The 13,066-nt window shown below is 37.9% G+C and overlaps 1 protein-coding gene and 1 long non-coding RNA gene across 5 annotated transcripts in view; one reads left to right on the top strand and one right to left on the bottom strand.

The window, feature by feature from the left end:
* Positions 1-13,066, bottom strand: part of side-VI (sidestep VI) — a 92,223-nt gene that overhangs the window by 33,681 nt on the left and 45,476 nt on the right. For all 4 annotated transcript variants that reach the window (XM_064698468.1, XM_064698470.1, XM_064698471.1 and 1 more), the window contains exons 3-6: positions 7,037-7,160; positions 6,853-6,976; positions 6,674-6,758; positions 5,529-5,639 (exon numbers count right to left, since the gene is read on the bottom strand). In XM_064698468.1, coding sequence (XP_064554538.1) covers positions 5,529-5,639; positions 6,674-6,758; positions 6,853-6,976; positions 7,037-7,160 — 444 coding nt within the window. The remainder of the gene's footprint in view (positions 1-5,528; positions 5,640-6,673; positions 6,759-6,852; positions 6,977-7,036; positions 7,161-13,066) is intronic.
* On the top strand, positions 9,577-10,637 carry LOC135439683 (uncharacterized). Its single transcript, XR_010438154.1, has 2 exons — positions 9,577-10,004; positions 10,061-10,637. It is a non-coding gene; the product is annotated as an uncharacterized LOC135439683 (long non-coding RNA).

Here is a 13,066-nt window from a genome sequence, read left to right as displayed (position 1 = left end):
TGCTTCGCTGTGCTGTGGCAATGTGCGTGCAGTTCGCTCATAAATTTAACTAATTTGCCTCGCGTTCGCTTTTGCTTCACAACTTTCCCCGTCCTCCGCTCAACGTCAAAATTTAATTAGCGTCCAGACGTTGCCTCCGCCCACTACAAGCCCCTTTGTCATTGTCTTTTATTGCGACCGTTTGGCGTGTTTATCGCTTGGCTCGACTTTCGCTTTCACTTTAAAGTCATGCCAGCTGTTCCCAGATTTTCTCATTTAACACAAGGTGCCAACATACAAATAGACAAGTACACACGCAAGCACATGGCACATACTTGTGTGCAAATATGTGCTCTATATGTGCCTTTTGTGACTGAAGCAGCAGCTAACTTGCATTGCACTGGAAACACACATATTTACTATATGCAGCTTTACATGCTTTATACCCTGTAAAAATGAAATATTTCCATGCATTTTTTAGGCAGGAGGGAACTGGGTTATCAGTCAGCTCATGTGTTGCTGGAGTCTATAACAAAATATTATGGATTTCCTTTTTAGAGCGAGTTGCCAATTATATCTCTCGTAAATTAAATAAAATGGAAGTACTAAAAAATTGTTGATTAAATTCCAACCTTCACCTAAGCTTAAAGGTATTTTTAAGCTAGAATATTTAGTTCAACAACTTTATCTTAATTATTAAAATGCAATGTAATAACATGTAAAGGTACCTTAATTATTAAAATACAATGTAATAACATGTAAAGGAACCTCTCTCTCTCTCTCTCTCTCTAATACATGATTTGTAAGAGTATCTTTTAGTCGTGCTATTTTTCTCTAAAGCCTTTTTCTATTATTTTTATATTATTATTTTTTGCAAGTGCAGCGCTTTTTTCGAGCAGGGTAAAAATGGGTTTTTGTGCCAGCAGCGACAATTTAACATTGCTTTGTCACGCCCAGTCCAAACTCTGTTGCCAGCACGCCCCTTCCCTAATGAGCAGCAGCATTCACATGCGTGCTAGTTTGTTTTTTTTTATACTCTTTTAGTACTCATACTTCTCTGCAGACTTTGTGCCAACTTAAAGTCGTAGCATACTCTTCAGCGTAAACCTTTCTCGCTAATGCACGCGTCGGCTGGCTGAGTTCTCGTTGCTCATTGTGCTATTTGCTCGTAGAGAGAATACGAAAGAGACTAATGCAGTGCGAGTGAGAGAGACAGAGAGTGGTAAATGTGTGTGCTTGGACTTGGCTTAGTTATGCAATGCTGAAATATTTGCTTATGTAGTTTTGCATATCTTTGCATCTTTTGCATCTGCTGTGTGGGTGATACATGCAGCAGACGAGTGAAGAAAACACAAAGTGCAGTATATATATCTATATATATATATATATATATATATATATATATGTTTATATGTATGTCTAAGATAAAACAGCGACTGTAACAACTGCCACGTCTGCTGCTGATAGTTGCAAAAATGCACTACCACATAAATATTTTTTATGCTGTTGTCTTTTCTACACTTTCAGTTCTTCCTTTTCGGTACACTCTGTGCGAGTGTTTTTTTGAGCCTGTCTGGTGTTTGGCATTTGGCTTTTTGTACCCAGCCAACAACCATTGAGGAAGCTGTAAAATAAATTTAAGGACTGCTTCTGGCTGGTGCCCTCGCTTTAAAAGCTGCGCGCAAAGCAGCAAACAAAAACAGGAAACAACTTGCATTCAATCTCTTCTTGAATTGCTAAGTTGTCATTTGTTCTAGAAAGTTGGGAGGATGGGCTGGGGCGATTCGGCGTCCTCTTGTTCAGTTTGTGTTACCGCATTTAGTTGGAACAAATAACAGACATCTGCATGGGGTCGAAAACTTTGCTGACGCGGCGCATGAATTTTAATGCGAATTTTCAGCCAACAGAAGTGCTAGCTGATACAAATACTGTAATACGAGCTAATCTCTCAATGTACATTAAAATGAGTATATGTGCGCAAATAAACTACCTCCAACAAAGGCTGAACAAAATGATACACCTTTTTTAGGGCTTACCTTTAACTATATTAAAATAATCGCAGCTCAATTTGGTATACTAAATATTCTAGGTATTTGTGTAAAAAAAACAACGAAAGATCGACATATCAATCTTTATCAAAGCAATTATTACCAAATTTATTACCGAATTTATATATAATTTATTTTTATTTGCCAAGCGGCAGCGACAGGCAACATTTGAAACGACTACATATAAGTATAGATTTTGTGATTGGAGTATGTATATTGAAGGTAAGAAGTCATAACATATGCATTGTATATGCTTTATTGGCTAAGATTTTTTTTAAAAGAATGCAAATTAGTCGGAAAAAAGATGTCTCGATACTGAATGTTTCAATACATCAACGCATCATTTTTTGTAAGGCTATTTTCTTATCTGATGTTCAAAATCGATGTTCCTTACGGACACACATCACTATTTCTAAGCATATCACCAGAGCCGTAATATCCCCTTTCTCCTAGTTTCTTCTAAGCATGTTATTTCCATAAACTACAGATGATCGATTTTCAGAATCGATCAGAAAATAAAAAAGTAATTCAGCTAAGTGCTGATGCATTACTACTTCCCGCTTAACATCAACTAAATCTATAAAAGTAAATGTATTTTACTTTACTTGCTGACAGTGCAGCACGCCCATTTTGGCGGATGTAACTGACGTGCGGCTAGCGCCACAAAATTTGCCTATAAAAAAGATGCCACATTTAAAGGCCGTCACAGTAAGTGCAAAATGACTAAAATATTATGCAAAACAGCAAGAACAGCAACAACAGTTGCGAAATTTGTGGCATGCATTTTACAACGAAGTCTTTTTATGCTTCTCTCAATTTTTTGTTGTTGTTAGCTCCCTTCGCTTTGTGGCAAACAATTTCATGCCAGGCTCCCCGTATTGTTACATTTCCGAGCTCAAAATATGAAGAAAAAAAGAGAAAAATTTTAATAAAAATGCACACAATTTTGTAACCTGGCCACAGCAACAAAACCAACAAAAAACAAGGGGAGAAGCAAAAGTAGGGGCAATTTTCACAACAACAACAACAAATAAGAAATGAATATTTTTACTGTGTGCGCACTTTGGCAAGAGAGGAAAACGCCTGCACTTCCGCTTGACACACACACGCAGACTTTCCTGGCTGTTGTTCTTCTTTATTTTATTTTACTAGCCAACTCGAGGTACTAGGGAGAATATGTGTGGCAACGTTTTGGCCAACGAAAGCCGCCGCGAGTTAAATTCATGACGTGCAACGCGAAATATTATGTATTAGTAGCCGTGCTAGGCGAGTCCTTTTTAGAGGCGTTGCCATCTAGTCACAATGCTGAGCACCGAGCTTGTATAATGCCCCATGATGCCTTATGGTTGCTGGGGGTGGTAATTTTTACTGGCACCACAGACTGTGCGGCTTTATATCTTTATTTCTACTCCAGCATTTGGCCCTGTTGGCGTGTCGCGCTCATTTGCAACAGTTGCCAGTCGCGTCCGTTCTGCCCCTTCCCCTGCTGCCTAACTGCAATAAAATTTAGTGCTACTTTGTCGATTTTGCACACCCTCAAGCTACCCAAGCAAGCCAAATTACTTGGCATAGGCGCGCGTTCATTGCCATTCCCATCAACTGCTCCGCTTTGACTTACTCCTGCTGATTGCACTTCTTTGAGTGGCAACTGTTTTTTTTTTTGACTTTTTTTAAGCTCTTTTTTTTCGTAACCCACACTATTACAATTTTTGTAATGGACTTTGCATGTTGAGTGCCGGTTTCAAATTTGCTCCCTTTGTCCTGTCTTTCCTGATTGCCAGCTCAGGAATGATTGCCCGACATTTGCTAGTTAATTATTTCCGGCTTCTGTTTAGCATTTAATTGCATAGATTCTTAAATTGACACATAATTATGGGAACGAAAAATAGAAGTGAATTAAGGGTGTGGCCGAGATATCAAACAAATTAGAAACGAATCTATTTTTGTGATACGCAACCCTTTTATAAGAAAACGTGTCTAAATTTAATTGTGCATTACTTTATTGCTCCAACAATGTATTTTAATTTAATAAAATATGAATTTTCACTACTACATTTTAAATTGAAAGCTTTAAAAATCACAACTATTTTTTTTATGAATTAGAAATTATTTCCACAATTATTTATAAAGTCCTATTTGGTGCTCATTTGCCATTCACTTTGAGTCTAGCAACAGAAAGTGCTTTCGCTTAGCTGTCAACAGACTTGACCAACTACTTGCCGGAAACTTGTAATCCGTGCGAGCCACCCCTCAATCGTTTTCCACCCTGTCAGCAAGTTGGTGGACAAGTGTACATATGTATTCACATTTGTACTTTTATATGGTCGTACATTTAGCAACAATTTCTTGGCCCCGTTTAATTGGCACATACTACAGTTTGAGTGCCCAATTTTTTGTGGTTGTAGCCCGCCAAGTGGGTTCGGGTGGGTCAGTCAACCCGTTAGATTAAGCCCGCCCAGGCAGTTGCCAGTTGGCAGTTGCCAGTCCAGAGTGCAGTTTTCTTGCTGGTGATTTATTTTATGTCAACGTTGACATGTCAAACCATTCAAAGTGGTTTCGCTTCCGTTTTGGCCAGAGAGTTTCACCAGTTCGTGGTTCGCAGTCCGCAGCGATAAAGCACGCGATTGCTGTGCTTGCTGTTCTTATTCTTGTTGCTCTTCCTGTTGTTCTTGTTGTTGTTGTTGTTGTTAGGGTAGAGTGTGACATACTTACTGTGAGTGTAAGCCATTGTTATTTGGCCCGGCTTGAAACACAAGGCTCCGTATTGCCACACAATGCCCAGCGTTGAGTGTTTTTTCTCACTGTCGGCATTTTTTTTTTTTTGGACTTCGTTATCATCAATTGACTCAAGTGTTATATGGCACATACAAATATGTATGTGAATGTGTGTGTGGGTGTGTGTGTGTTAAGAAATTGTTGTCAGGTTGTCGCCCATGTTTTCAATGCTGGAATGTGCCTGCCGGCTACCCCCTTTTATTTGCTTAACAATTGTTTGGCTATGCTCAAAGGCAACGTTTTCATTCTTCGGATTAACTTGCCTTTCCCCCTCCGCCTCCCTTTTCCTTTGCCATTCCCTCTGCCAACAGCCCCGATAATTTTTAATCCTTTTGTGCGCTTGGTATATATTTGAGAAATTGACTTTGGCGTTCTCTTTGCCATTCGCTTTCAATTGGCTTTTTGTTCGGTGACTTTTGTTGTTCGCTTCTTACAATTCCAATGTTATTTACCTTATTTATTATTTGTTGTTTATGCCGCGACCCATTGTTTGTTTGGCCGCGTACACACCAGGCCACCCCAGACCATCCCAGGCCACTGCGGACAACATTCCAGCGAATTGTTTTTCATTTCTTAGAGCGATTTTAATTTCTGATAGGTTTCGTGCACGAAAATTTATGTTTTAACGATGCCTGTAAACTTTAATTGCTGATTGGATTTCATAAAACCAGACCGAGGAAGTTATATTTGTTGCTTAATGCTTAATGCTAAAACTCGTTTACTTACCGCCATAGACGACACAGGTAACTTCTAGGCTGCCGCCTTCTTCGTAGGGGCCCGCACGGGAATCGATGCGCAAGCGACGATCATTGTAAATGTTCGGCTGATGTGGAGGCACTGTAGAAAGGGAAGGGAATTGGCCAATTAGTTATATGGCATTCATTTGCCCAATCAATTAAGTCTTAGCCAAATACCAAATTTGACAGTTTTAAACATTCGCCAGCCGCAAATCACATATAATTTGTGCATTGCAAAATATCAAAGGGAATGTGCCAACTGTGCCCTATATCGGCGCGGATATCCACATACATTTATAATATATGTGCATATACATATATTTGCATTTTAAATTGTATGTTTTGCGGCTAACCGAAAAATCATTTGAGCTAATTTATGCGTGCAGCGCGCAGAAAAAAAGGCCAATAAATGTTAATTGCATTTTTTTTACATTTCGACGTGCCAACAGGCAAATAATTTACATACAATAAATATGATAAAACAATATATATAAAAAATATATTTTTCTGAGTTTTGGGAACTTAAAGCGCTGCATCTGATAAACTTAATTTTATTTTTGATGAAATGCATTTATTTTCACATTTCATGTAATTTGGAATGAAAAGAAATATATTGAGGCATTTCTTATATATTAAATTATTATACCGTGATATTTTTCTGTGGGCTTTATACTAATATTTAAATCGTAAATGATTATGAATTTAATTTTTTTTTAAATTAATTGCATTGCGTTCACATTCAAATTTATTTAATTATAAATGTATTATACATTATTATTTATAAAAACTATTTAATTGCGTTAATGTAATATTACTTTTTTTTTTAATATGCTTCGCCAGTAAAAAATAAACATAATAAATTAAACAGTTGAGAGTATCCGAATCAAATCATCAATAATTATTTATATGAAATCAATACAAATGGATATCGAAATCCTGTGTTTTCATCATGTTTCGGAGCTTTAAAGAGCTAGAGTCCCAACTAGAACTCTCATACTTGATTTTTGTAAATCTTTTTATTGTCTTGAGTTAGTTTAGGTAAATGCGCGAGGCGAGGGCCTCGAATTATTTTAGTCCCTTTAAAATGTCTTTCCCTAAATGTTGTCCCCAAAAATTCAATTTTTTTATACACACCAACAACTTCCAAATTGACGTTGCTATTTCTGGTCTGCGATAGCTTAAAGTCCACTCGACAGCGAAAGTTGCCCGCATCCTTTTCCTGTTGTAAGGGGGTAACAAAAATTCAATTATGGATTGTTGTATTGTTGACACTTTAGCTTTAGCTTTTGCTATGGCCATTTGGGTTGACTTACCTTAACCGGATTTATAATCAATTCCGCTGGCTCCTTGTGCGTGCGAAAGACGGCCCGATCTTCGAGCACCTCCTCATCACGCCAATGTGAGGGCGTTCCTGCATGGGCTCCACGCGTGTCATAACTGTTGAAAACTCGGCACATTTGCTAAAGTTCAAATTAAAGTTCAACTCATTGAACTTACCTATAGATTGGCAAATTGTTTTTGTACCAAACAACCAGGAGCACCTTGTCATCCGGCAAACTAGAGCCCACATCGCATTTGATTTGTGCCGAATTATTGACGAGCACGCGCAGAATGTCACCATCTGTAAAAGATAGCACAATAAAATAAAATTGTACATTATTATTGAATTGAAATAAACTATATGAGCAAATGTTTCTGCAATTTCTTGACCGTTTCTGCAAATTATTGAGATTTAATTGCTGGTTTACTATCGATTTTTGTTTTGCTTCTTTATTTAAGGTTTTTAAGTATTTCGAGTCGTGGAATTTAGTATGTAAACTATTTCAATTATAAAAATTACAAGTCACTTTTTTGGCCCCCGCATTATTAATACACAAATTTTCGTCAATTTAAAATATGTGTTGGAAAATTTAGTAAAACCATGACAGATGTGGCCACACTTTGTGCTCGGCTCCAGCCTTGTCTGTGCCCTAATGCGTCTAAAGCAGGCAAAGCTGGCAATTGTGGTGATCTCGCTGAAATAGTTTTATGCGCCTAATGCAGCCACATCGTTTGGCTAAGCTTTAAAATATCGATCGACTGACCAGCGTATAACCAGCATAAAAAATAAAAGAAAAAAATGGTAGATAGAAAAAAAACAACAAAATCAGAACATCCATGGAGGCGGCCGCATAATGCGCCAATGTGCCGCAAAAACCCGGCCAATGCTGCCGCACGTAAGGGAAGCTGGATGAGGTGATTACCCAGCCGCATGCGGATTACAAAATGGCTGCCATTTTCATGTTTTTGTACAGTGTGTGTGTGTGTTTGTATGCGGTAAAAATGCAATGCGTATAACGTAAAAAAAACACGACTAAAAGAGCTGGCAACCACAACAGCGATGTCAAGAACTACAGCAGCAAGAACAACAACAACAACTGTGAATTGCGAATTGCAAACTGTGAGTTGGTTACTACGTTGGGAATAGCATAAAGCAAACTGCCAGAAAGCGCCTTGGGCTGGGCTTTTGTTTCTAATTTTGCACTTGTGTGCGCAATATAATCGCAAAGGCCTACGCACACTCGCAACCAAACACCTACACACAAAAACACAAACACACACACACACAGATAAACACACTTATATTACTTTCGGTTGTGCCCGGCAGGCACTGCGTCACTTTGTCTACAAACAAACGGGCGACCACATGATAAATAATCGATAAATTATGTGGACACATGTTTAATCTAGCATGAAATGGAATCATTTCCCTTCAATTTGTTGTTAGCCAACCAAGCAGCCGGGCAATAACGACAGCAACAGAAACAACAGCAACCAAACACACAACAGATGTGCAATAGATGGAATTGTTGAGGGGCTATGGCGCTTTGTGGGGTGCCTATTTAAATACAAATAATGAGCAGTTTATAAATGGCAGCGAATATGTTGTTGTCGTTGCAGGCAGCTCAAAAGTGCGCGGAGAGGCGAATAAAATTATCGCGCATACGCCATGTTCAGGGCAGTTGGACACACACTTGACACACACACACACACACACGCCCACACGATGCCAACTACAACGGCGAACAACTTGTGGCCCACTGACCGCATGCAGCAATTACATTTGCCCCCACCATACACACAGCCCACATAATGATAGATTTATCATTTGCTTAATTGCTTGGCTTGGAACAGGACAACGACAGCTTTAAGGCTGATGCTGCTGCTGTCTCTACATCTGATGATTAATAATTTATTTAATTAGCAGACAGTTTATTAAGTGTACGTGTAGCATATAAAGCCTACACCAGGTTTACCACCGAGTAAGACAAATATTGCCAAACAAGTATGCTTAACTACAAGCAAACGCTCAAAACTGGAATTATGAAAAGAGTAATTAATTTATTAAACTTAAAGGTAAACAAATGAAAGCAGTAATGTAAGCGCAAAAGGGTCTTTAATACGAATGAACAGCAATAATGAATAATAAATTGTAATGAATTTAAATTTTCTTTTCATCTGGCTTACTTACTTATTTTTAGAGAAGAAATAAATATGCATAAATTTAGGTAAAACAAAAACTTCTGCAATTTAGCTTATATTTTGACTACAATTGTTTTCTAGTTATGATAGTTTTTACCTGTAAAAAAATGTTCTTTTTATTTCAAATAAATGATTTAATGGAAAAATGTATTTCCAAATATTTTTTATGTATTCCACATGTCACTGTTTTCTCTAGGAAAATATAAATGTTAAATGAGATTCTGTTTTGAAATTCTTAGCTTAAATATGTTAATTAAAAGTCTAATTTATGCTGTGCCACATTACTTGCCGATGTACTTTATACTAAGTCTGTACATTGCCCGGGCGCACCTTTTGTTCCAGCTAACTCAGAGTGCCACTAATTACATTTATCTGGCAAGTTGTCCGTCTCCTGCTCTGTGTCTCCGTTTCTCTCTCTCTCGGTTTGCTTTGGTTTATCTTCATGCTGTGCCCGTTACAACAATGAAAATGCCAACAACAATAGCTTCAAGTAGTGGCTGCCTCTTACAAAGAATCACTTGCTGTGTCTATTGTTGTTTTTGTAGTTTGTTATTATATCTGCGCACCATTGTTGTTGTTGTTGTCTGCTTTAATGTAATTGAACATTTTCTAATTGACACTTGTCACTGGCAAAAACATTTTCAGAACTTCATTTTGACGCATTTACACACACATTTATTTCAATTTCCTTAACAACAAAAGCAGCAGTAACACGAACAACAGTAACAACAACAGCGATTGCAAACACGCATACAAAAACAAAATAAAGTTGTAGCACAATAGCTCCGCCTGACAATGCTACACGAAACGTGGCTCGGAATTTATTGCATTGGCTCCATAAGGAGCGTCGAAAAGGGGGGGAGCGCTGCCTGCCCGCTGCTATGCTGCAGTTAAGGAAGAAAAAACACGCCCGCACACAATACCACCAAAGACTGGCAGTCAGGTATGCAATCTGGCCATGACGTCCCTTATTCCTACTCTCATGGTCGCCCTTGCCAGTCGTGAGTCCATACCGAACAGGCGATGCAACTAAATACAAAAACCACGTGATAATGTTTTCAGAACAGCAACAGCAACAACAATGTGTATGGGTCTACACCTCAAATGGGATTTGCCAATAAAAAAAGAAGGCAGTAGCGTTGTCTATGGTATATCGGGTGTTGCAGCAGCCAGCAACTTTGGTATTTGTCGTACTTGCCACATGGTGTATTGCAAACCGCATTAGCCTTCACCAAGCCGTGCAAATGCCGATGCAAATAAAAAAATTAAAAAGCAGGCAAAACGTACAGCAAATATTGGATAACTAGGCGAATGCGTAATATGTTAGCTTTACACAGAGTCAACATGCTTTAAGGTTCTGCTCAACAGCCGGAATGAGAAAGTGTGTGCTCAATTGCTGGTAAATCTTTAAAGTAAGGATGATGTAGTTTTTACTTTACATTTGTCAAGAAATTAAACTTATAAGACTCTTAAAAAACATTTATTTTGGTGATTCTTTATGAAGCCCGCTCTGTACTAAAATGTAGTTGTTTATTTTATAAATATAAATTAAAATAGCCCAGCTCTTGCAAAATAATCGATTTTATGGTGGTGATAGTTTAATTATAATCAATGTTTGAGTCCATATTGTCGACTATCATATTTCTCTCTTGCCAAAATATATAAAAATAAAAAATAAAATAAATATAGAGCGTATACAACTTAATATAAAAAGACATTGCGTATCTTATACATTGCAGATATCTGCAGCTCTTAATTTAATTTTCCAGACATTGTGTATACGCCATGAGAAACAGCAAGTAATGTTCAATCAAATGTCAAGTGAGCACAATTCTATATTGTGTTTTAAAACGTTGATGCATTTTCTATTTTATCATGCATTAGTATTTCAGCTGCAGCATTATCGGAGAGCCATAAATGCTGGCAGTCAAGTAGTCAGCCTGTCAGCTGAAAGCAATTGACTGCCACAGGAATCGAGCACTGACAGCGCCAGAAGAAAGAGAAGTGCAGCAGCACAGCCAACTAAGGGCTGCATTAAAATGATAACGTCAAAACTTTCATATTAGAAGTTTAGCAAAGCGGTCTAAACTTTTGCAGCTAGCCGAAAATCGAATTGAATGCAGCTCAACCAGCAAATTATGATGGTAACATAATAATAGTAATAACAAAACTATAGTTGGTAATATAAAGATGAGTATGAGCCACAGCAACATTTTGGTGCGTACCACTAAAAGTGAAAAATCAAATGCGCAAACTTTTCTGTGACACGTGGAAACCCAAGGGCTTAGGTTCTGGCGATAGCGAACACAACAAATAGTTCCGGATCAGTGCGGTCACATGCCATTGTCTACGGAATGTATTTGTTCATAGCTCGCGAGCATCGTTGGCACAAATTGTTGTTTGAATTAAACAGCAGCTTTGCTAATGCCAAATGACGAAACGAAAACTTTAGCAAATCAGAGAACAAGGTAACGCAAGGCCAAGTGAACCACATGCTGCTAACTAGCCCGCATTTTGACGGATGGAAAAAGTTGGCTTTAATTCTGTAAGTCTGGCAAGTCTGTCTCACAGCCTCAAGCCTGATAAGCTGGTGCATAAATCACAATTTGAGTGCGCTGTAAAGTATGCTACGATCGCGACACGTTTGCCAAGTTGCGGGCCAAATTGTTGGCCAAGTTTATTAAACGTCTCGCGACTTTGGCAATAATTTCGATTTTGGGCATGCAATAAATTTTCTTTAATGTGAAATTTATGGGACACCATTTAATTAGTTTCCGTTGCTCAGGCCCCGGCCAAATTGATGTTGACAGAGATTATTGGCTGGGCACGTAATGCCCGTGAAGCTGTCTCTTCCCAACTCTCAATATGTCCCCGCTGAGTCCCCCTTTGACTACGCTCAGCTAATGGCCCAAAGTTGCCGCTGGCATCTACTTTATTTGTACGTGTCGCTGGGCCCGACTGGTTCCCGGCCATAACTTCCGCTTTACGCCCATTGACCTCGTCAACATTTATCTAACGGTTAAATGCCCTATATGGCCCATATGTCTGCTACTGCTTCCCACATGCGGTCCAAAAGTTTTTGTTTTCGACTTGGCCAAATTATTTGTGTATTGTAGTTGTCCAGCCTAGCAATTGTTGTCTTTGTGTTAGTTATGATTATTGCCGTGTTTATTGCGATTGCTGAAAAGCCCTTATCAAGATTAATTGCCGGAAAATTTTTATGCACACCACAAGTGACACTTTCAGGGCATGCCAATTGCCAATGTCATTGCTTATTCCCGAATTAAATTTGTGGCCAAGTCAACTTTGTGGCATGTGGCATAGTTAAATTCTGAATCGACTCACTAGTTTGTCAGGTCTCAGCGATTCCAAATCGATCGATAAAATTTACATTATTTAAATGGAAAGCCGTGTATATTTTAATGGGCCGTTGGCAGGCCTCGCGATTGAGGTGTGCAAAGGAGAGCTATTTAATAATTTTTTCTATGTTCATGGCTCATAAAATATTAAGTGAAATTAGCTACTAAAAAGAACTCTAATCAAACTATGAAATGCGCTAGTCAAGTAGACAAGATAACTTAAAATTAATAGGCAAACATTTAATCATTTGTTATTTTCGCTGAAAAATCAGTTATATGTGCACTTATTTCAACTTCCCAATTAGCCTTGTTTAGCAACAATATTTGAATTTAATTGATAGAAATAGCAATGAAACAGATGAAAATAAAGTTGAGCTAGTTATAGTTAGTAATATATTTATTAAAAGTGTCCAATAAAATAATAATTATAATAAATAAACAAATAAGAGGTGTGAAATATTTAAACTGTGCTGGTAATAATATCTAATAACAATAAGAGCATTCACATAAAAAGTTAATAAATATATTAAAAACTTCATATATAAATTATTTTTGTTGGCATACAAAAATATTCACGCAAAGATATTTACAAAAAAACACATGTTTGTGGCATGCTGCTCTATACCGTTTTTTGTAAGCATATGTA

The sequence above is a fragment of the Drosophila montana genome, unplaced genomic scaffold (assembly GCF_035044405.1).
Source record: "Drosophila montana isolate Dmon_TW-CO22-7 unplaced genomic scaffold, ASM3504440v1 contig_778_1, whole genome shotgun sequence".
NCBI classification, from domain to species: Eukaryota; Metazoa; Arthropoda; class Insecta; order Diptera; family Drosophilidae; genus Drosophila; species Drosophila montana.
Note: the sequence above shows the minus strand (reverse complement) of the source record. Positions and strands in the feature narration are given on the sequence as shown.